The sequence below is a fragment of the Prunus mume genome, linkage group LG4 (assembly GCF_029339155.1).
Source record: "Prunus mume cultivar Tortuosa linkage group LG4, ASM2933915v1, whole genome shotgun sequence".
Classification (NCBI taxonomy): domain Eukaryota; kingdom Viridiplantae; phylum Streptophyta; class Magnoliopsida; order Rosales; family Rosaceae; genus Prunus; species Prunus mume.
The window spans coordinates 7,377,568-7,401,099 of record NC_142701.1 but is presented as its reverse complement, the minus strand read 5'-3'; the positions used below and the strand labels follow the sequence as shown (position 1 = coordinate 7,401,099).

At 37.4% G+C, this 23,532-nt stretch overlaps 4 protein-coding genes and 1 pseudogene across 6 annotated transcripts; all 5 read left to right on the top strand.

The window, feature by feature from the left end:
* Window positions 1–1,675: 1,675 nt before the first annotated feature.
* On the top strand, window positions 1,676–3,741 carry LOC103328368 (F-box/kelch-repeat protein At3g23880-like; annotated as a pseudogene).
* Window positions 3,742–8,003: 4,262 nt separating this feature from the next.
* On the top strand, window positions 8,004–10,545 carry LOC103328339 (Peroxisomal membrane 22 kDa (Mpv17/PMP22) family protein). 2 transcript variants are annotated; one of them, XM_089051044.1, is made up of 6 exons: window positions 8,004–8,326; window positions 9,350–9,505; window positions 9,722–9,767; window positions 9,862–9,901; window positions 10,155–10,295; window positions 10,379–10,545. In XM_089051044.1, the coding sequence occupies exons 1-5, from the start codon at window positions 8,075–8,077 to the stop codon at window positions 10,240–10,242; spliced, it is 582 nt and encodes a 193-aa protein (XP_088907170.1). In that variant the 5' UTR covers window positions 8,004–8,074; the 3' UTR covers window positions 10,243–10,295; window positions 10,379–10,545. The 2 variants fall into 2 exon arrangements, with proteins under 2 accessions (XP_088907170.1, XP_088907169.1); XM_089051043.1 differs by having other exon boundaries at window positions 9,635–9,767.
* A 154-nt stretch (window positions 10,546–10,699) lies between these two features.
* Window positions 10,700–12,621, top strand: LOC103328338 (uncharacterized). Its single transcript, XM_008230730.3, has 3 exons — window positions 10,700–11,367; window positions 11,455–11,540; window positions 12,016–12,621. Exons 1-3 carry the CDS (start codon window positions 11,209–11,211, stop codon window positions 12,446–12,448), a joined length of 678 nt encoding a protein of 225 aa, XP_008228952.2. The 5' UTR covers window positions 10,700–11,208; the 3' UTR covers window positions 12,449–12,621.
* An 847-nt stretch (window positions 12,622–13,468) lies between these two features.
* LOC103328337 (ATP-dependent zinc metalloprotease FTSH 8, chloroplastic) lies at window positions 13,469–17,823 on the top strand. 2 transcript variants are annotated; one of them, XM_008230729.2, is made up of 4 exons: window positions 13,469–13,787; window positions 14,698–16,202; window positions 16,785–17,025; window positions 17,344–17,823. In XM_008230729.2, the coding sequence occupies exons 2-4, from the start codon at window positions 14,698–14,700 to the stop codon at window positions 17,680–17,682; spliced, it is 2,085 nt and encodes a 694-aa protein (XP_008228951.2). In that variant the 5' UTR covers window positions 13,469–13,787; the 3' UTR covers window positions 17,683–17,823. The 2 variants fall into 2 exon arrangements, with proteins under 2 accessions (XP_008228951.2, XP_088907337.1); XM_089051211.1 differs by having other exon boundaries at window positions 13,785–14,045.
* A 3,078-nt stretch (window positions 17,824–20,901) lies between these two features.
* On the top strand, window positions 20,902–23,195 carry LOC103328366 (pentatricopeptide (PPR) repeat protein). The gene has a single exon (XM_008230759.3). It carries the CDS (start codon window positions 21,035–21,037, stop codon window positions 23,045–23,047), a length of 2,013 nt encoding a protein of 670 aa, XP_008228981.2. The 5' UTR covers window positions 20,902–21,034; the 3' UTR covers window positions 23,048–23,195.
* The last annotated feature ends 337 nt before the right edge of the window (window positions 23,196–23,532 follow it).

Genomic DNA, 23,532 nt, shown 5'->3' with positions numbered 1-23,532 from the left:
ATATCAGGTTTAGTGTGTTGCCAAAATTACATTTATGCCCTTTTAATTGTTTTTCCTGTGTTTTGAGCTCAGTGCTCTCTTTTACACGAGCTTTATTATATGCGAGCTATGAACATGTCTCCAAACTCGCTTTTGCTGGATTCCCGATGATGAGCACCAATTCATGAAGGTTGGGCACCTCTTGGCTACAACGACGAAGAAGCTCAGAGTGTTCAGTGTTGTGTTTGTTAATGTGTAAGCTTCAGTATAGTGTTGGGCGCGACTGAAATTAACCTTACATTTCTGCACTTGACCAGGTGGAAAATCTCCATATTCAAGCTAGGGGAGATGGCGGCGACGCCTACATCGTTGACATGAAACTTTTCGAGCTCACTTGCTCCGCTATAGCTTGTAGAAGCTTTGCCGTTATCACCAGAGGACTGAAGAGCTTCAGAGTCCTTGGCGCCAATTATGAGAAGACAAAAAACGATGTCCATTCTGTAGGTCGTTGAGGTGAGAGTGTTTGGTTTAGTGTTTTAGATATGTTTTCAATTCTTGTATTGAGATCGAAAGCGTATTGCAAGGTGGTTTGTGATCTTGAATTGTCTTGAAGTTGTGTATGATGCAAGTTACAAGTTCAATTCGGCTACCATCTTCAAACTGATGGGCAGACTGAAGTTGTTAATTGGTCCCTTGGAAATTTACTAAGAAGCTTGGTGGGAGATAATTTGAAGTCATGGGATCAAAAGTTGAGCCAAGCATAATTTCTTTCAATCACTCTATCAATAGGAGTACTGGGTTCAAAAATGTTTTTGCCTCATTTAGAGAACAAAAATGAGGAAAAAACATGTTCGGTGGACCAAAAACATAAAACATTGAGAATGTTTTTATAAAATGAAAACAAGTTCATGTGTACTTGTAGAAAACGGAAAAAAGTTGTTTTCATTCTCATGGGAAATGTTTTCATAAAAATAACTCACATATTATTATTTCAAATTGTACTATCAGACACATTTTCATTGTTTTTATTTTCTGAAGATGTTTTCTAATTAATCTACCATACGCATTTTCATTTCCTGAAAATGCAAATTCGTTTGCTTGTTTTCATTCATTAAAAATATTTTAAGAAAACATAAAGCGGGTCCTTAGTGTTTAGTCCAAAAGTTGAAAGGCCCATTGGGCCAGTCAGTGCGTCATCTTTTCCCGCCGAGCTGAACCCTCTTCCCGCCATGTTGAATCCTCCCATACAAATTAGCAATTGCCTTTCCGCCTTCTGCCATTAGGTAAAACACTTCCGTCTTTTTGACCCAAAAAAGCAAAAAGACTTCCATCTTTCTGACTTCTTACCATTTTATCCAGGTAATACTTTCAGTTCTTACCATTTTAGTGTTTTAAACCCTATTTTTGTTACTAATTTTGTAATTTAGCTTTTCATTTTGATCATATGTTACCCTAAAATTCCCATTTTTCCTTCACTTGGGAATTCCATCACTGATTTGCTATGATTTTTATTCAGTAATAGGAAAAGCATATAAGTGATTCTTTTTCCACTTCAGTCTGTTTTTCATTGGGTGGGTCAGTTGTGGATGTTGTGCTAATGTGGTGATTTTGGTGTTCTTTTCTCTGTGGCACTTAACCACAACTGGCTTAACCCTTTATTTATATTATTGTAGTGTTTTTTTTTTTCAATAGATTCATGAAGAGGAAAAGAAAGTCTACATCTTGTGCCACCCATATAGGGAACAAGGATGACCACATTCAAGAAATGGGTCCTTTTATAACAGATCTTCCAAAGTCTATCATTCACATGGTTCTACTAAAGATCCCAACAAGGAGCATTCTCGTGTGCAAGTGTGTATGCAAGACTTGGCATGGTCTAATTTCGGACCCTGAATTTGCTCAGCTGCATTTTGCACCAGCAGAGGTCTTTCCTATGGCCCGGCCCTTGGGTCCAGCACGCGTGTCGAGAACCCTTTACTTTGTTGAGCCTGAAGATAGCTCTGGTTCCTTTTTGAAGGACTCTGGTGCATATGACCGTTATCGTAAGCAATCTGATTTCCACATGACTCTTTCCAAATGTAAAATCCCATTGCGCAATGCTGAGCAAGTAGTCAGTGACCACAGTAATGCCAATGTGATGCTTGATAGGAAACATGGCACTACAAGAAAGCCTTGCATCAAGGTAAGGCGAAATGATCACAAGTACAATGTGGTGAACTCGTGTAACGGCTTGCTTTGCCTGTCTGAGCCATTCTCCAATGACCCTGCTGTTGTGTGCAATCCAATAACCGGAGAATTTATAAACCTTCCCGAAGGTTCTAAACCTGAGAATGAAAAGATTTCAATCGATTGTGGATTCGGATTCAGTCCAAGGACTAACGAATATAAGGTGATAAGAATGTTTAAGCAAGGGACCCCTCGTCCTAATAGGGTGGCTGAGATACACACACTTGGAGCAGGTTCATGGAAATCTGTTGGTAGTGCTCCCTACTTAGCTAGTAAGCTAGCATTCCCCACCTATGTGAAAGGAGTGCTTTATTGGTTTTGCGATGAGTGGTCAAGTTTTACCATAATTTCTTTTGACTTGGATACTGAAAAGTTGCAATCAGTTCCATCCCCGCCTTTTGGACGGGAGGAATGTCATAATGTGGTCTTGGGAGTTTTGGGAGATTGTATTTGTGTGTGTCATACTGATGGTCTTAAAATCAAATTTTGGACACTGAATGATTCTGGTGCACAAAATCTTTGGAGGAAGAATATTTCGATTGATACCCAAGATGCTGGAAGGTGGCCGTACGGATCATTCAAACCCATGAAATACTTGCAGAATGGGTGTCTGTTGATGGGTTCAAGTCAGATTTTGAGGTATTTAGTCATGTTCCGAGCTTTATTTCACTGAAGGATATTCTGGTGGGGAAGGATGTAGAAGTACTGAATATAAATTCAGGTAAAGATTTAACCTTTTTGCATTATTCTTTTACCTTCTAAGACTTAATATGAATTGGTTGTTGTAGTCATGCTTTTCTAGGATGTTAATATAGAAGATTGCATTTCTAGGATGTTAATATAGAAGATTCTTGTTAGCATGCTTTTGGGAGGTTGGTTTGCTTCTTTTTTGTTTTGCTGTTGGGAAGTTAACTCGTGTGTGGAGTTGCTGTCTAAAATGTGCCTCTACCTCAGAAGGCTTTGTGTATGGACCAACATTTATGCATGATTGTCATCTAAAGATCCATAAATAACTCAACATGTTCATGAATTGGTTCCCAATCAGTTTGAACTGTCGTCTATGTTTTGATTCAGTCTTCGATTGTACATGGTTGAGTTTTATCTTTTGGGTAGATGAAGAGCTTATTTGAATTTCTAATGTTGAAAACAATAAATGCATTTCTCATTTTGGAATAGCCTTATGTAAAAGCCACTTTTTCAAACCTTCCATTAGTCATACCTTTTTTGAGGGACTGGGGCAAAGCAATTGACAACTTCTATTTATTCTGTTTGCATATCTGTTTTAAAATGGTGCTCATTAAGGCATTAAGAGAACATTAACCTAACACATTTGTTCAAGTATTTTTTAAAATTCCTTGGAAATGACCGGTATCTGTTCAAGTATTTTACTTTTTGATGTCACAATCTGATACAGTGTGCGGGGTTGAAGTGCTAGGAGAGACCAAAGCTCTTTTTCTGGAGGAAGATATTGCGGAGTTGGGATCAGATTTTTATTCGACTGACAGTTGCGAAGATTGCGAAGATTGTGAAGATTGAAACAAGCACCCACACAGCACGCTGATAGAGGTGATGCAGTCTAACAATGAGCTAAAACACCATTTTGTTAAAGAGGGCTGTGAGCGCCCTTGACTAATATTATATAGTTGGACACCAGAACCTTAATTGGCCTCTAACTTAGTGACCAGCTAATGTTTTGTTTGATGATACTTCAAATATTTTTGGATTAGAAGTTAAATTTCTTGTTATGTTTATGGAAGTACAGTGATGTTAAAGGCTAATGGTGATGTTAAAGGCTTTGCTTATATCATCTTTGGTTGATTTGGTGAATGAAGTATGTCTTCAGTACGCAAAAATAATTATTGACGCACTTACAACTCCTTATGGTGTTTTTACCCATGAGCTTTGGTTCTCTTGATGGACTGAAGGTTGATGAGGCTGAGGTTTGTTTTATTGTCAAAAGCTAGAACTTGTTGTAACTGAAAATGTAAAAGTCGTGACTTGTTAACTTAACTGTGGCCACCACAGAGGATTTGCAGCTGAGCAATCAGATGAAATGAAATTGTCTCTCTCAACAAACAAAAGAACCTTGAAGTTGGGGAAGTGAAGCCACAATCAAGCAACAAGTCTTTCCAACTTCTCTCCATGATCACATATGAATGAAATCGTGAGATTTGTGTCTGTAAGGAAAACATATGAGAGGAGGACAGATCCGTTGCACGACGAACCCACAATCAGTAGACGCTCATTGACACTTAACTGGACTATGAATTGGAAAGGTCCCAAGGAAAAGCCTCCATATAGGAGGAGAGCAACCCCTTCTCAATTCTCATCTCCTCTTCTGTTTTCTTTTGGGTTAGTGAATAAGTTCATTAAGCGTTTTGATTTTGGATCAGAAGCCTTTTGTTGTGATTTCTTATGAGGCATGCTCATATCGAAGTTCACCATGACTTCTATTGGGCTATGTACTCAATCAAATCCTACTCCCAAAACTCTTTATCTAACACTCTCATCTTCTCTAAATTTAGTTCTACCTCGTATTTGAAGAGTTTGCTACCCAATTGGTTTTTGCCATAATTAATATATTTGTTCGCTGTTATTCGCGCTTAGATCACTGGAAACCAATTTTTCTCCAGATTTATCACATGTTTTGTGTTAACCTAAAGACTATATGCCCTAGTGGGTGGGATTGCGACTCTTGCGTTGGTTTAGTGTTTCGGTTATCTTGGGTTTTGTGGGGTATCATTGAGATTTGGCTTAATTGTAGTGATGTGGGCTAGTAATTGTTCATACACCTTTTGTCCGCTTTATTTTTGGTTTTTAGCGTGTTAGTTTTCTTGTCCTCTTGGGCTTGGTTCTTTAGATGGTACAATAGTATAAACTAGAGGGAGAAGGGAGGTTTGTCACACATACGCACTACCACAGTGCCATAAGGGTTCAACTTGAGACCACTAATTTGCAAGTCCTTTTCACTGTGCTAGACTCTGTTAGCGTCATTTCGATATCTTAGTTTGTATTCTTGAACTTTATTTAAAGAACTGGTTTTTTTATTTTAAAAAATAGATAAATTTATAATATAACTCATTTCTTGCATTGATTATATATATAAACACTAAAACCTATAAATTGAAGAAAAAACCACACAAAAAATGACCAACTGATGTGTAAAGTACCACTATTACCCTTGCATTATGATTTTCAGAAAGAAAAAAAAAATACTCTAATAGTAGTGTTGTAATTTTTAGGTTTTTTTAAGGCTTATGCAGTATATTTGGTCCCTTGAAAAAGTCAAAATGGGCTTAAGCTTTAGGTTTAAGTATTGTAGGTTTTTCTATATTTTGGACCCTATTTATGGGCTTACATGTGAACACCAAAAAAAAACCCATTAGATCTAAGCATTTTTTAAGATAAAAACTCTAATCAGGCCGAAGATTTGTCAACTAAGGATAAACTATTATAATTTTATCGTATTTCTTGTTTTGTATGTGGATGACATACTATTGTTTGGGAATGACAGTGAATACTTTACTTGGGATTAATATCTCTCTTGTGCGAGAATTATATAGTGAGGGGCATGATACATGGCCCTTAGGTAAGGCCTTATCTCTTAATTATTGGATCAAATTGGTTAGTCGTTAGATGAAATTGGTTAGCTTTATCCAATAGTTAAGAGATAGGATCGCACCTAAGAGCCATATATAAGGCCCTCACTATAGAATGACTCCTCTATTGTGATAGATCTAGAAAGCAATTGGATCTTAAGTAAATGGACAGGTATCAACTAAATAGACCAAATTTGGGAAGGTGGGGTTTTTTCTCTAAGTTCTTAGAAGTCATTTTACAAAAGGGTAAATTTGTCTTTAAAATTTTGAAGATAAAGTGGTTAGGGAAATAGGACAGAGGGATGGAAATAACAACACTCTTTAATATATGTCATCTAATTATACACATGCACATAACCCAAAACTTATACTTTGAAATTGGTAAGTGTAGCATTGTTTTCAGATTGATTAAGGAGTATGAGGCAATTAAGAATTTTGTCAAGATTATATTTACTTTAATGTTTTATGTTATATTTTTAGAATAAGTTATCAATCAAGATATGGTAAATTTCACTTTACTACCCAGAAGTTTACCAAAATTTTGACTTTGCTACCTAAAGTTTTTCTCGTATAAACTTTGTACATAAAGTTCAATTTCCTTCCATTTTCATACCCACCGTCAATCAGCCGTCAAAAAATATGTTAACTCATTACGTAGTAAATGGCGTGGCAACAGAGAGACCCACAAATTATTTAAAAATAATAAATACATTTATAAAACATGGTAAATATTTATTTTTAAAAATTAAAATTGAAAAACAAAAAAACAAAAACAAAAAAAAAACAAAAAAAACCTCTCTCATCCCCTCTCTCTCAATTACCAAAACATCAATTAAAAAGCATTGAAAAAAACCTAACCAGCCCCCTCCTACCCCATCCCCGACGACCAGCTGCCACCCCTTCTACCCCACCACCATACCAACCACGAAGACCCACTCCTCTCTTTCAACTCATTTGGTAAACTATTACTTCATCAACAAGATCAAAACTAAAACATCAAGAAAAAATTAAAACAATAACGCTCATGGCAAAAACAAATACTATATTTGTTTTCTGGAGATAATTTATGGGATTATGGGCAAAGTATATGTTCAGAAGCATCCATTAATTGAAGCAACTATTACTTAAACATAAACAGGTCGGAAATAAAAAATTTGAATTGAAGCAACTACTACTTACCCCCTCTGCAACTCAGACGTTACTTCATCAATCAACTACTTAAACAGGTCGGAAATAAAAAATTTGAATTAAAGGGCTTGGGCCCTAAATGATTTGAAGCATTTCAGAATTTACAAAAAAAGAACAAAAAGATGATTGTGCGTGATGTGGGGTTGAGCAAGCCACCAAGACCTTCCCACCCTCAGGGCATAGGGCCTTTAGCTCCTAGCATCCATTATTTCAAGCATTTGTTAATTGCTAACTACCCATGGTGGGTAGGGAGTGCCCTGTTGGCCTAGGGCTTACTCAAGATCCACATACAACCAATCACTTTAATGCTCTGTTTAGTTACAAGCACACACTACTAAGCTCGGCAATTATAAACCTCAGTGTAAGGCCTTATAAGTCTTCCTATATTTCAATAAGTTTCCGATGTGGGACTCTAATGTTGTTTTAATTTGTGTAAGAGCTAGAGATAACTTGTATCGCAAGTCTGTTATCAGTAAAGGAAGGAATTTGAGGTGAATTGGAGACATCTTTCTTGCCCTTTTTTTTTCTTTTTTCTTTTTTCTTCTTCTTCTATTGTGTATGTTGCTAGAAAGGTAAGAAGGTGCTTGGAAGTATTCTCAAAGATCTTTCAAGCTTGACTTAAACACAGACATGGCAGTCTCACAACTTGTCCTGGCGGACACACGATGCCCCCCAATTTAACAGGGACAATTTTCATGTTTTTATTACTTTCTTGTAGTTCGTATTATTTACAATAATTTAATAATTTTACATTTTCTTGGTCAATTAGGCTTTCTAAGTGTTTTCTTTTTCAATTATGATTTCTTAATGCAGTTAAGGTTTTTTTTTAGGGTGTTTTACTGTGAGACTTTTTTATTTTTTGTTTAAATTAAATTAATATGTTATGAAGTAAAAGTAAAAGAAAATTGATTTTGTAAATTTGTTTTGATCTTCGGGTTCGACCCAAACCCGGCCCGAACCCTACCCGTCTCCACTGTCAGTAACCCAACACACCATTTCGCTCTCAATACAAAATCGAAACTATTCTCAAGAGAAAAATAATAAAAAAGTAATTGTGCTTCTGTCTTCCTTGCTTTGAGAATATGAATGCTCTTGGCGGTGGAGGCCATGGCGGGCTTTGGGGTTGGAACCCTTCACCGAGAAAACCGAAACAACAAAGAAAAGGGCGATTTGATTCCAAATCCCAGTCCTCCAATTCTGTGGAGGCAACCGGAGGAGCCGGTCACTGGTTCCCCTTAAAGCAAGCTGCCACAGCTGGCGCACTGGCTCTAACAGGAGACACAATTGCTCAGCTCAGCCAGCGGTGGACAAAAGCCAAGGCTCTTAACCAACAGGTTTGGTGAACTTTTTCTCATTTTTGTTTATTGGGTTTTGTTTGGTTGCTGAGAAAATGTAGGAAAGGGTTAAGGTGAGAATATAAAAGTTGTTCGGTCGGTTTCTTTTGGTACATATTCCTTGTGAAGATAATTTTTGGGATTATATGCCATGGTTGGTTGCTGAGAAAATGTGGGAAAGAAGAACTTGAATGGTTTCATTGTTGGGATGGGGTGAGGAGAATTTCTCATTTTTCCCTGTTTGGGTGCTCAGAAAATGTGGGAAATGCAAGTTTGACACTTCTAATAATTTTTTATAGCTGGACTGGAAGAAGTAGACATTTTTGGTTTCTATGGTTTGGGTATTAGGAAAATGAAGTTTCAGTTTTCTGTTTGGTTGTTCATAGTTTTCAAGTACCAGGCACTTGAGACTTGAGAGTATTTTTTCTGTAATTCTGAGGGGAGCACTGGCATATAAATTTGCAGGCGGATGCTGTTTTTCTTCAGTGCCTCAAAGTTAGTGCAAATGCTCATACGTATGCTCTTTTTGGTTGTATATACTGTGAATTTTAGGAAACTATTGGAGCTTGTTTTTATTAATATTAGTAGAATAAGTGCTGAGTATGCCAGAATAAATGGAGTCTATATCATGTTGGATGGCGTTGTTAGACCTTCCAGCTATAGGTTGTTGTCTTCTAAGCCAATGCTCAGTCAAAAGATTGTGATTCTAAGGTTGTGGAGGGTGGAATGATGGATCAAGACTTTGTTCTTTGAAAAATTTGGCTCTCCTAGTTGTTTTGCTTGCAGAAAATTCAGTTCTAGGTTGGAGACATATTAGAGCTTTCATGGCGTGCATCCTAGTTGATTTTGGTGGTCCATCCTCCAGGCTTGTTGACTCTTTTGTAGCTCAGTCAATTGGCCTTGTCATGTCCAATCTTAACTTAAGGCACTTCAAATCACTTTGTTATAGTTTATTTCTTGTGAGGATGCCTTGTTACATTGTGGTCCTTTGAGTTTAGTGTTTGACCAAAGCCTCTTTCTTAGGATGGAAAATATGCTCTCCTCTCAGATCATGATTGGCTTCGTGCACTTCGGATGACTTCCTATGGGTTTCTTTTATACGGCCCCGGTTCCTATGCTTGGTACCAGTTTCTTGATCATACTTTACCTGCGAAAACAGTAGGGAACCTACTATTGAAGGTACGACCTTGTTTTTTATTATAAATATTGAGGTAGTATCACCTTATGGAACTTGGAAACCCCAAAAAAAAAAAATTAAAAAGCAACGCAAGCCTTTAAAATGTACCTCATAGCTTTCATTTCTTACAGGTTTTATTAAACCAAATTGTGCTTGGTCCAACTGTGATTGCTGTTGTTTTTGCATGGAACAATTTATGGCAAAGGAAACTCTCACAGCTCCCGGACAAGTACCAGAGAGATGCTTTTCCTACTTTACTTTATGGTAAAAACCTCTTCTGATTGATATTTGTGATCACTTGATACTCCAGATTTCAATAACTGATAACTTTTCATTTTGATTATTATTATTTGTGCAGGATTTAGGTTCTGGATACCTGTCAGTTTATTGAATTTTTGGTACACCTTTTTCTCTTATCCTCTTTTTTTCTCCTTTTTCCCCTCATTGGTATGGGTAATCCAGAGCTTCTGTTTATACATTTTGTTAGACACAGCATTGAAAACTGTTTGTAAACGTTAGTTTCTGTATGACCCCCTAAATGTGGCAAATCTTTTCCAAGAGCATCATACATTAGCATAGATTTCAATTTTTAATGTCAAAATTAAGTAGTACTTTTGTGTGATAGTTTAACCTCAATGCCTCTCTATACAGGGTGATACCTCTTCAAGCCCGTGTAGCTTTCATGTCTGTGGGCTCGATATTCTGGAACTTCTGTTTGTCTTCAACTATGAGCAAGTAAAATCTGCGTATTTTACGTTATTTTATATCAGCAAGCAGACTTGTGAGCACGAGGTATCTTTTGCATATCCAATCTCTTACGTGGTTTTGAGCTTCTTAATTTTTTTCCGGTTTATGTTATTTCTCGCTTGTTCCAGGTTAATTTGCAGGTCCAGCATCTGGTACATTCGAGAAGACAATGAGGACCAGAAGCACCTTTTTTTATTGAAATTCATATGCTTCAAATTTAAAGACGAATGATTCTTCCGCTAGCGTGGAAATTTAGATATCATTAGACTAAATTAAATTTTAAATTGCTTTTTTACATGCATTGATGCATTGACAAATTTAATGGGGCCAAAAGGTGACAACTGAAAGCTCAGAGGAATAAACTTTTAAGAGCAGGCAAATGCAGAGTTCACTTGTCATTAGAGAATTTCAGAACTGCAATATCAACGTATAGAAAATTCTGTCATTTCTGAACAGAGACGATCGTCACCCTTCACCGGAGAAAGGATTAATGTTTTCTAAAGAAATCAAGAACTTCACCAATCAAACAAAATCGTCCATATGCGCATGAGCGACTGTATGCATTAACGATTGCTTAAGCGTGTGTGAAAACGCATGCGTGCTGATGCTGGGAAATCTCTACCGTAGAATACATTGTCACCTCAATCACATAATCACAGAAACAGGAAAAAGATCCCATGCGAGATGGGGTAAGAATCGATTCCTACCTTACTTTCCGTCGAATCTGTTGTAGCTTTTTCACGTAAGCCACCAGAAAAAAGGGCATCTATAGAATGAAGAAACCATCGCATACTTCGCCACTTGACATTACAATACGAAAGTGAGGAGCATAAAAGCAAAAGATGAAAACATTGAGAAGATATAAGTATTCCCTAGTGCCTGAAAGACCTTCAAGCAGAGGAAGGAATAAAAGCTCATAAAATCCCAAAACCATCAACATTGCATCTAACCTTACACCATGAGCAGAAGCACCAACAATAACACTACAGCCTATTCTCCTCCTCTTCTTACCTATCATGATCCGTATGACTACTTCTTTGGAATCAATGACGATATTGGTGAATGGCCTTTCGGACAATCTATTAGTCCCCTGTATGATAATTTTCAAGCCACCCAAGTAAGTATAGTCTCATCCTCTGTTTCTTTATCGTGCTATTCAAAGATCATGAGATTGTGACATGAATTGTTTTGGTTGCATCAACAGGCTACCAGAACAGGTGCATCGGATTCAAGGCGACCATTTGAGGGAACGCAAGCACGAGCACGAGCACAACCTCTTGGCTTAGCCGGGTAATACAATCAATTAGATGATTAGTATACACATGTATGAGGTTTAAAATCAATAATTTTCAACTTATGTGCATAGAAAAGCTGCAAAGTTTCTAGTTCCATACGGAAAATTTTAATCAACTACAGTAAACTAAAGTTACTAATTTTTGGAATAACTTCATTCCCAAGTCTTCTGAGGTGACCTCCTTTTCTGCCAAATGTTTGCTTATTTGATGCTGTAAGTATGCAAGAATTAGTAAAGCTCTAATCCTTTAACCATACTATATACTTACTTTCTGTTACTAATACGGACGTAACTTGACAAATTATATATCAGTCATTGGATTAAACATAGGTGAATGAGACTTAAAATGGGCGAAAAGTGAAGTGCATCTCATCTCAACCGTAGCATCCATGACTTGCGCATTGTTATTTATTTTCTATCCATCTCTTATTAATTTGGGATCACCATCTATATATATATATGAAATTGCAGATCAGCAGCACCGCCAGGTTCCCGAATTCATATTCTGGTCCTTGGCGACGAAATGGCAGGACAGGCAAACCCCTGGAGACAGATCACCGGCAACCAATGGAACGCAGCCGCCCCGTCTAGGCTGGAACTGGGCTCAAGATTGAGCAACACTGAGCAAAAGCGGGCATTGCAGAAGCTCAAAAAAGAAATATACAAACCTTTTAGGAGATTATCACAGACGGTCAACTTGTATTACAGAGACACGGTTGTGAATGCGAATGAAATGGAGAAGGATGAAAATAGCAAGAGGTGCGCCGTTTGCTTGGAAGACTTCGAGCCCAGACAAGAGGTTATGCTCACACCTTGTAAACACATGTTTCATGAGGAATGCATTGTGCCATGGGTGAAGAGCAACGGCCACTGCCCCGTCTGTAGGTTTGCAATATGTGAGTAAAGCAAGGGACGCTGCTCTGCATCCTTAACAACAAAAACAATCAAAATATCTTATGTTGAGGCCAATGCTTTTGTTGAGACTATCACTCAAAGTTAGATATCAAATGAAGCTTGTACTTAAAAAATGCCGAAATGTTTGTGCCTTTAATTAGAATGCTAAAATGCTTGCTAATACTCCACATATAATGAACTATCTCCTACCATCCGCTTCTTCAGAAAACGCTTTTATTGCTCATAATTATTTTTAAATTTTTCTGTCAAGCCCAGTCAAAAGTATTTTCGTTTGCCACAAAGCGCTTTTAACCCTTTTGAAAGTACTCCCCGAATGGAGATAGTTCCTGATATGTGGGGCCCTGCCCTCTATATTTACATCAGATTACCCTGTTGATGAATGTATACCTGTATTTTCAACGTTTCACTTTCATGTTGTGGTAGCAAAAACGTACACGTAACCCTATTGATCCCCAAAAGAAACCAAATTGAGAAAAAATATCATAGAATTATATCTCATTAGAGGTCGGTATTGGTACATGCCTTTCAACTATCTTCATCTTCACAAGCAAAACTAAATATTCAGTGACAGTACACTTGCATTGACTCCTGTTTAATATGATGAGAAAAATCAAATTATAATCTATGCCTCTATTACAACAAATAATTTTGTAATTCAAACAAAATTTAAGGTTCTTTGTGTCACGTGCATAAAGATCGTCTTAGTTAACTCGAACTTTAAAGTTGTAAAATAATCAAAATTCCTTCAAATATATTATATTCCTAAGAATTCTGTAATTATAAAATAATCGTTTATGAGATTTCAACTCAAAATTCTCTTCGACAAGATGAAAATTAGGTGCCAGTGCCCTGACGAAATGTTTACCGACTGTTTTAGCTGATTGAAAAGAGAAAAAAACAATGTTTTTTAAAAGTTTTGATTGCGTCCACATGGTGCAAAGTGTGTGACGTGTACTCTTTTTTTCCCAATTCCTGGCTTAAATATGTGACGTGCCCTTTTAAGATCCCCAGCATAAGAACAGAAAAATTAAAAATTAAAAACAAAAATCTTAAACGATTTCCAAGTCCTCTGACCGAAAATGAATTTCTTCAAAAACGTCCGATAAAAATCCGAACAGGTGAAAAAGACAGGAACTAGCCACTAGCATCAAGCCACGTACGCTGTTCTGAAACCACATCCACTCCATCTAAATACCATTTTGCTTCTTCATCCGTTCCTCCCCTCTCAGCTCTCTCTGTCTCTGCACCTAAGGGTCCAGAACTATTTATCTCGCTCGCCCTTCTTAAATCTACATTCTTTCCCTCTAAAAAATCCTCCCTTTTGCAAGGTACAAACTTCTTCGACTGTTACTTAGCTTGAATTAGCTTGTATCTGTGATGGGTTTGTTTTCAATTGTTCAGTTTCAGTGCATTTTAGTCCATAACTTGCCTTGTACCCATATGGGTTTGTGTGTTTCTATGCCTATGTCTTGATATTGGTACTTTGGAAACAAAAAATCTGGAGAGGGGTTTGGTGGGCTTGGCCTGAATGTGAACTTTTTAAATTTTTTGTTGCTGTCAATGGGATGGGATGCTTCTTTCTTGAGGTAGCTAAATATTATTTATAATTCAGCTTTATTTTGCATGTTTTTGTGGGTTTATTGAATCAGAAAGACCATCTTTGTTACCAGTCCTTCAATTTGTCTCGTGACGGCTTCTTTCATTTTCTCCTCGTCCACATAAAATTTATGCTATTGTGTTTGCTTTTGATTAAATTCATTTTCTTCTGAAGGAAAAAAAAAAGTAACTAAAAAAAATCATGTGTTAGGTAAAAACTACATTAAGGGGTTAGTTGAACTGGAATGTGTTGCTATTTGGTTATCCGTTTTAAAAGTTTATCTTGTGGCTATTCCCTCTTTCCATTTATGAGAAATTTCTTAAATATTGTGATATGGGTGAAGATCTTGGAATTCATTCATGTTGTTCTATAAAATGTTGAATTGCTCTAATTTCTACTCCAGTAATGTTTATTCATGTCACCTTTTGTCTTAAGGTCATTATTATAATGCTATGTCTTGAAATAAAGCTGATTTCATCTGCCCCTTACTGTGATATTTTTTGTCTTGCATGGCTGTTGAACTACTTGATTTAATTTCCATAATCTGACAGTCATTCTTGACATTGCAATACTTATGCATATGTTTTTGGATTTTTCATTAATTCATTAACTTACAAGCAACTTTCTTGTTGTACTCACAGATGGCAGCATCGTCAGCATGCCTCGTGGGGAATGGGTTATCTACCCATAGTACTAAACAAACTTTGAGCAAGGACTTTTCTGGTAGACATCTCTTGCACCCTTCAGCTCTGCCATCATTGGGTAAGGTGACCAAAACATCTATCACAAGGGCATCGCTGGACCAAAAGCAGCATGAGGGAAGAAGAGGCTTTCTGAAGTTGTTGCTTGGAAATGTGGGAGTAGGAGCTCCTGCTTTACTTGGGGCAGGGAATGCTATGGCAGCCGATGATCAAGGGGTCTCTTCTTCAAGGATGTCTTATTCTAGATTCTTGGAGTATCTGGACAAGGGCAGGGTGACAAAAGTTGATTTATTTGAGAATGGAACCATAGCTATTGTTGAGGCTGTTTCTCCTGAGTTAGGGAACCGATTGCAGCGAGTTCGCGTTCAACTTCCTGGACTAAGCCAAGAGCTCCTCCAGAAGTTCAGGGAAAAGAACATTGACTTTGCAGCACATAATGCCCAAGAAGATTCAGGCTCTCTTTTATTTAACCTGATTGGAAATCTGGCTTTCCCACTAATCTTAATTGGGGGTTTGTTCCTGCTCTCAAGGCGTTCATCTGGAGGCATGGGTGGTCCTGGTGGGCCTGGATTTCCTCTACAATTTGGTCAATCTAAAGCCAAGTTCCAAATGGAACCGAACACTGGAGTGACATTTGATGATGTTGCTGGGGTAGATGAAGCCAAGCAGGATTTTGTGGAGGTTGTGGAATTCTTGAAGAAGCCCGAGAGGTTCACTGCTGTTGGGGCTCGAATTCCTAAAGGGGTTCTTCTTGTTGGTCCTCCAGGAACTGGAAAGACTCTGTTAGCAAAGGCAATTGCTGGTGAAGCTGGTGTTCCATTTTTCTCCATCTCAGGTTCTGAGTTTGTTGAAATGTTTGTTGGTGTTGGTGCTTCCCGAGTTCGTGATCTTTTTAAGAAGGCCAAAGAGAATGCACCTTGCATTGTATTTGTTGATGAAATTGATGCTGTTGGACGGCAAAGAGGAACTGGAATTGGTGGGGGAAATGATGAAAGAGAACAAACCCTTAATCAGCTTTTGACAGAAATGGATGGTTTTGAGGGCAACACTGGTATCATTGTGGTTGCAGCGACTAACAGGGCAGACATTCTTGACTCTGCCTTATTGAGGCCTGGCCGATTTGACAGGCAGGTGTCTGTTGATGTCCCCGACATACGGGGCAGAACAGAGATCTTAAAGGTTCATGCTAGCAATAAGAAGTTCGATGGAAATGTTTCCCTAGATGTTGTAGCCATGAGGACACCTGGTTTTAGTGGAGCAGATCTTGCAAACCTTCTAAATGAAGCAGCTATATTGGCTGGTCGGCGCGGGAAGACGGCAATTTCACCGAAAGAGATTGATGATTCAATTGATAGAATAGTGGCTGGAATGGAAGGAACAGTAATGACAGATGGAAAGAGTAAAAGTCTGGTGGCATATCACGAAGTTGGTCACGCCATCTGTGGGTAAGTGATAATTTAGTCTCTGGTTCTTGTTGTCTACAAATTCTCTTTATGATAGTTTTCATCAGGCCAAGGTTCATTCTTTACACTGGTTTCCTCTTTGCATTACACCCATGAATATTCTGCGATATGAATCTTACTTATTTGTTTTAAGTTATGTTATTTTATAGATATAAAATTAGGTTTGAATGTTTGAATTTGTAGTATATTAATATCATCAGCGGCAAAGGAACCCATCCAATATCTTAAGACCATAGAAACTTGTTTAGGTTTTCTACAAGAGCATTCATTACTTCATTCATGATCCAAGTTCATCATCTAAATTTTATAAAAATGCGTTTTAACTTCTGATGGTATAGCTTTGAATGTTATAGGTTTGCACCAATGCTCACCTTTTTGCTGTATGCTTTTCTCTCACTCTCATTTCTACTCCCTTGCACCCATATATCATTTGATATATCCAAAGATATCTTACTTAGCTTGTTATTACTTGTGCTTATGAAGCTCAAATACCTTGTAAGGAAAATTGTAGAAAAATGGAACTTAAGTAACCCACACAATGTTTTCATTTTTTCTTCAATGCAGGACATTGACTCCAGGGCATGATGCTGTCCAAAAAGTGACCCTGGTCCCTCGAGGTCAGGCACGGGGTCTTACCTGGTTTATTCCTGCGGATGATCCTACCTTGATCTCCAAGCAGCAACTATTTGCAAGAATTGTTGGTGGGCTTGGTGGTCGAGCTGCAGAGGAAGTGATCTTTGGTGAGCCTGAGGTGACAACAGGTGCAGCTGGTGATTTGCAGCAGATCACTGGTTTGGCCAAACAGGTAACTGAAGATATTCATTATCTGGTTATAAATAACTGTCGAATTTCAGTGATCCTTGGTCTTATGAAATGTGGCTTGAAACTCTTAGTTCTTTCGTACTTTAGAAGCATAAGAGCTTTATTATATTGTTACTCATGTTAGCTTCCCCATAGACCGGTTAAGGCAGACATTTGAAATTGCCAGTTTAAATAGTGGTTTCCAGTCCTATTTGTTGAATTCCTAGTGTGGCTCCAAAGTTAACTGCTTTAAGAGCACCCTCTCGTTAGCTCTTTACCATATTAAATCAACTGTACTGAGACTTAATTGGCGTTGTTGCAGATGGTCACAACCTTTGGAATGTCTGACATTGGACCGTGGTCGTTGATGGACGCATCCCAGAGTGGTGACGTCATAATGAGAATGATGGCAAGGAACTCAATGTCAGAAAAACTTGCTGAAGACATTGATTCTGCTATCAAGAGATTATCCGATGAAGCATATGAGATAGCATTGACCCACATAAGAAACAACCGTGAAGCAATTGACAAGATCGTGGAGGTCCTCCTTGAGAAGGAAACAATGACTGGGGATGAATTCCGGGCACTTCTTGCTGAATTCGTTGAAATCCCAGTTGAAAACCGGGTCCCTGCTTCAGTTCCATCACCAGTCGCTGTTTAGGTAGTGAACTCATACTGTCATCGACACTTAGCTAAACGTCTGTAATTGATTAAATGTATAAAGCTGTAATTTTTTGATCATATGTAAAGTACTGTAAGTTGGAATGACCAAATATACTTGGGCCTTTGGTCTGTTTGAAAATCCTTGTGACTGCAGACTTAAACTGGTAGGTTTTTGTTCGCTCTCTGCGCACACGATGCTCAAGCTATAATGAGCTGATTAGTAGCCATGGTTTCACTGTCCATTTAGGTCAAATCAGTAAGTTCTAGTTTTGCACTACATCATAAGTTGCATTGAATGGTTTCTCTCTTGAGAATTATAGGTGGTAAATTGGTAATTTAGGATCTGGATGAATGTACTAGCCCTCCTGCAATTTACCAAACTATCATTCGTTTCGATTCGATGTTGAAGCTATGCTTGAACAGATAGCTCTGGCTCTGGGTATATTGGTACTTCTCTTTCCTTCTACCAATGTTAATCCTCCAGTGACATTATGTTTTGGCCATGGACTTTTACCCCATTGATGCGTGAATCCTTGACAATGATGGAGAAATATTATAAAAAAAGAAAAGTGAAAAATGCAAGTAATTACGAAATACATTAGATTTTGTGAAAAAGATCCTCTAGTCAAAATGGTCTCTTTCAGTAAATTATCAGAGACGCATACATTTTCCAATTCTAAACTGACTCTCACTCTTGAGCAAGATACTTCCTAAAAATAAAATTTTTATAACGAAAATATAAAGATTCAGTCTTTAAACCTTCGTTAACGATCAAGAAATACCCAATTCAGTATTTACGAAAAAAGAAAAAGAAAAAAAGAAATACCCAATTCAATAAAAAAGTGCAAAACACAAAGATCCAACAAAGATAAATTAAATTCGTTCCTTCAACTTCAAAATTTGGACCAACCATATTCAGATTAAGCAGCAACTAACTTAAATCTTTATAGCTTGAAGCTCTAACAGACTGAAAATGATCATTACCCAAGAAATAAAAAATCAAAACAAAAGGCCCGATCATAGAAGAACAAATTCGCAGTTCATAGTAAATTAGTATTGAAAATAAAGGGTAGTAGTAGCAAAAGAATTGGTACGTTTGATTAGGCCTTTTTTTATAAAAACAGAAAAAGAAAAGTAAATTTCATTAAACGGAAACATTGGTTACAATAAGGTCATCAAGAAGCCACACAAGGCCTTCTTCTAACCAATAATAAGGACCTTGTTCATGTAAAGCAAAACGGGAAATAACATGAGCCACTTTGTTACACTCGCTAGGTCGAAATTGGACTTCCTTTAAAGAAAAGAGGTTCTTAGATGTAGGTCCAAAACGATTAGCTGTCATTGAGTTTAGTCCATGCATTTTTGGTTTTAGATGTGGGTTCTTTGACTTTTATTACTCTTTTTATTATGTCGATTTTACCCTTTAAGGTACATAAGGAAAACATTGAAAATCTAAATTTAATGAATTATTTACTTGTAATTAAATTTCAGAATTTAAATTTGGAATTCTTTCATTGATAATATTTACCTAATATATGGGTAAAATACAAATTAATCAATTGAAGTAAAGGCCCACATATTATACTAATCAATTAGGCAAGCACCCACATTAAGTTATGTACCTAATATACAGGTAAATAATGTTCTTATTAGCAACGAAAAAAACTTAGTGATAAATCGTGTTACCTATAAGTCATGAACATAAATTAGAATACTACTTATAAGTTAGGAACATAAATTAGAAGACTACCTATAAGTCAGATACAAAAATAGACAAATAAACTTGTATGTTACCTACAAAAAAATGTACATAAAATACTATTATTCATTGTCTAAAATATGAAAAAACAAATATATATATATATATATATATATATATATACCTATGCAATAGGCAATATGACAATATACCTACACCATATAATAATTTATCTACAAGAGTATATACTATTACTCTACCATAGGGTGAACAAAAATAAAAATAATGGCATATAAATTCTCATCTTACTCATTTTAGACAATAGGGATATAATAGGAACAAAAAAATTTAAATACAAATCAGTTTAATACAAAAATTTGAATCAACATGTCAAAGATGGAATGTAATCTAAGTGGCAAACTAGTCAAGGGACTTGTATCAATAAACAATAATTCGAGGACTACATCCAATTATTGGTTGGATTTTTGGACCTCTATCAACTTTTCTATAAAGAAGGGGAACTGCATGAGCAAGTCTCTCACATCATCTATAATGTTGCCGATAGTAGCCCAAATAGTCTCCTTTGAATTAATCATCATAACATCTTCAAAAAAGTCAGTTTCTATTATGAAAGGGAAAAAACCACCACCTGCAGCAAATAAAACTCCTCTACATATCACTTGAAATTCTGTAGCTAGAATGGAAACCCTGCGAGGGCTTTGTATGGCTAGGGCACCCATAAAAACTCCAGAATCATTACGAACAACTGTACCTATACTATGCAAGCATGTTGCATTGTCAGTAGCTCCATCAACATTGAGCTTATAGAAACCTTCAAGTGGGACAACTCCAAATCTCATTCTGATTAGCCCTACAAGCACGTGGTTCTTCTTGAGATTTAAGAGATTCTTCATAGCTCAAAACTCCTCTCAAGAAGATGGATCGGATTATGCACACCTTGACCATGAAGATTATCATTTCTAGCTTTCCACAACATCCAACAAATGTAAGCAAATTGGTCCAACTCAATAGAAGTCAAAACTGTTTTAGCTTTCTCAAAGAAATCAATGAAGCTTAACATATGCCACTACTCAACAGCAAATCCCAACATAGAAAGCCTCCATACTTTCTTGCTTAGTTTGCACTCCCATAAGCATGGATAAGAGATTCATTGGACTTGTCACAACAAAAACAAATGCCTTTTGGGGTTACTTTCCTACTCACGGTTGAATATGGTGAGTAGGGTGTATTTATTACAATTACATTTATTTTGCAATTTAATATATCATTTTTTGTCACTTTATATTAAGGTAAATTAGTAATACAATAAATAGTTTGATAGTAACGCGTAGTAAGTTAATTTTGAGGTTCGTTTAACAACACTCTCTTTTTACTATGAAAAAAGTTAGTATCTATATATTATACTTCATTTGCAAAATAAAATCCAAAAGGATTGACATATTGCATAAATTCTTTAGTACTTCTGTCTTTTTAATAAAATAAAAAAGGGAGCTCCATTCATAAATTTTATTGTACACAAAACCCTGTAAAATCTCAAGATCGAGTAAAAAAGAAAAAGGAACTTCCCGCCACAGCACCACCTTGATAAAGTTCCAGTCCTTGCATGTTTTGAATACAACTCGCCAGCCAGATGTATGGGGACAAGTCTTGCAATTCCGTATTCAACACTATACGCATTCCCACGCCACGCTTTCTGTCCACAAACACCTCCAGAGTTGTATCTAAGCTTGGAGACTCCGCCGCAGAACAGTTGAGCAGCCTCTGCTCCAAAGGACAAATCAAAGAAGCCTTTGAGAGCTTTAAATCTGAGATATGGTCAAATCCATCTCTCTTCTCACACCTCCTCCAAGCATGCATACCCAGAAAGTCACTTTCATTAGGAAAGCAGCTCCATTCTTTGATTATCACATCTGGATGTTCCGCGGACAAGTTCGTATCCAATCACCTCCTCAACTTTTACTCCAAAGTTGGAGACTTGGGAGCAGCGTTAACTCTGTTTGGTCATCTGCCAAGGAGAAATATTATGTCTTGCAACATTTTGATCAATGGGTATGTGCAGAATGGTGATTTGGAAAGTGCCCAGAAGGTGTTCAACAAAATGCCTGAGAGAAATGTGGCTACGTGGAATGCCATGGTCACGGGTTTGTCCCAGTTTCAATTTAATGAGGAGGGGTTGGGTTTGTTTTCGGAAATGCACGAGTTGGGGTTTTTGCCTGATGAGTTCACTTTGGGTAGTGTTCTTAGGGGATGTGCAGGTTTGAGAGCATTACATGCTGGGCGACAGGTTCACGCTTATGTGATGAAATGCAGGTTTGAGTTCAATTTGGTTGTTGGGAGCTCTTTGGCTCATATGTATATGAAGTCTGGTAGCTTGGAAGAAGGGGAAAGAGTAATTAAATCACTGCCAATTCGAAATGTGGTTGCTTGGAATACTCTTATTGCGGGAAAAGCTCAAAATGGGCACTCTGAGGCAGTGTTGGATCAGTATAATATAATGAAAATCGCAGGTTTTCGACCTGATAAGGTCACATTTGTGAGTGTTATTAGTTCATGTTCGGAATTGGCAACACTCGGACAGGGTCAGCAGATTCATGCTGAAGCAATTAAAGCTGGGGCTAGCACAGTTGATGCAGTCATTAGTTCCTTAATTAGCATGTATTCAAGATGTGGGTGTCTTGAAGATTCTCTAAAAGCTTTCAAGGAAAGTGTAGGTGGAGATGTTGTACTACGGAGTTCTATGATTTCTGCTTATGGGTTTCATGGACGAGTAGAGGAAGCCATTCAGCTGTTTGAGGAGATGGAGCAGGAAGAATTAGAGGCAAATGATGTTACTTTCTTAAGTTTGCTTTATGCCTGCAGTCATTGTGGATTGAAGGAGAAAGGGATTGAATTCTTCAACTCAATGGTAGAAAAGTATGGGTTGAAGCCTAGACTAGAACACTATACATGTGTGGTTGACCTGCTTGGCCGGTCTGGCCGTTTGGAGGAAGCTGAGTCAATGATAAGATCAATGCCTGTTAAAGCAGATGCTATCATATGGAAAACTTTGTTATCTGCATGTAAAATCCACAGGAACGCAAATATAGCAAAAAGGATTTCTGAAGAAGTTATTAGGCAAGATCCACAGGACTCGGCTTCTTACGTGCTACTTTCAAACATTCATGCTTCAGCTAGAAGGTGGCAGGATGTTTCTGAAGTGAGAAAAGCCATGAGAGATAGAAAGGTCAAGAAGGAGCCAGGCATAAGCTGGCTGGAAATTAAAAATCAAGTTCACCAGTTCTGTATTGGTGATAAATCACATCCACAATCTAAGGAGCTTGATATGTATCTTCAAGAACTAACATCCGAGTTGAAGTTGCATGGTTATGTGCCTGATACTGGCTCTGTTTTGCATGACATGGATAACGAGGAGAAAGAATACAACTTGGCTCACCATAGTGAGAAGTTGGCAATTGCTTTTGCGTTAATGAACACACCTGAGGGTGTACCGGTAAGGGTGATGAAGAATTTGCGTGTTTGCATTGATTGTCATGTTGCTATTAAGTACATATCTCTAATAAAAAACCGAGAAATTATTGTACGTGATGCTAGTAGATTTCATCACTTTAAAAATGGGAAGTGTTCTTGTGGAGATTACTGGTAAGGGAGGTCATACTGGTAGGTGTTCTTCATCTGATTTAGAAATGTTTTGAGATTACTTTCATTTTTTATGCCTGTAACCACATCATTCCCGAATTGGGGAGAACTCTATTTTATACAAATAAATGAGAAACTTCTGTCAACATTAACAGTAACGTGACACTCGTTTCATTTAAACTTGGTTTCCAAGTAGTATGCTGTGGGATTTTCAGGATGATGAAAATAGATAATATATGGTTAGGCTGTAACGTTCTTTGTCATTGGGTATTTTATGGATACTGTTACAATTCTTGCCATAGCCGGTGCCATTCTTTTTTCTTATCTTTTGTATGCAGCATAACGGTAAGGAAGAACTTGCAAGTTGCAACAGAGGATTTCAAGGAAGAACTTGGAAGTGGAGGCTTTGGTTCTGTGATCAAAGGAGTTATGGCAGATAGCACAATGATTGCAGTAAAACGGTTGGATAACAGGGGCCAGGGGATGAGGGCG

Excerpts from the sequence above, each read along its gene's own strand:
- LOC103328339 (XM_089051043.1), top strand. The coding sequence starts at position 8,075 with ATGAATGCTCTTGGCGGTGGAGGCCATGGCGGGCTTTGGGGTTGGAAC. Across the intron at positions 9,506-9,634 it reads TAGGGAACCTACTATTGAAG|GTTTTATTAAACCAAATTGT; the intron begins GTACGACCTTGT and ends CATTTCTTACAG. Across the intron at positions 9,902-10,154 it reads GTCAGTTTATTGAATTTTTG|GGTGATACCTCTTCAAGCCC; the intron begins GTACACCTTTTT and ends CTCTCTATACAG.
- LOC103328338 (XM_008230730.3), top strand. The coding sequence starts at position 11,209 with ATGAGCAGAAGCACCAACAATAACACTACAGCCTATTCTCCTCCTCTT. Across the intron at positions 11,368-11,454 it reads ATAATTTTCAAGCCACCCAA|GCTACCAGAACAGGTGCATC; the intron begins GTAAGTATAGTC and ends TTGCATCAACAG. Across the intron at positions 11,541-12,015 it reads CAACCTCTTGGCTTAGCCGG|ATCAGCAGCACCGCCAGGTT; the intron begins GTAATACAATCA and ends ATGAAATTGCAG.
- LOC103328366 (XM_008230759.3), top strand. The coding sequence starts at position 21,035 with ATGTATGGGGACAAGTCTTGCAATTCCGTATTCAACACTATACGCATT.
- LOC103328337 (XM_089051211.1), top strand. The coding sequence starts at position 14,025 with ATGGGATGCTTCTTTCTTGAG. Across the intron at positions 14,046-14,697 it reads TGGGATGCTTCTTTCTTGAG|ATGGCAGCATCGTCAGCATG; the intron begins GTAGCTAAATAT and ends TTGTACTCACAG. Across the intron at positions 17,026-17,343 it reads TCACTGGTTTGGCCAAACAG|ATGGTCACAACCTTTGGAAT; the intron begins GTAACTGAAGAT and ends GCGTTGTTGCAG.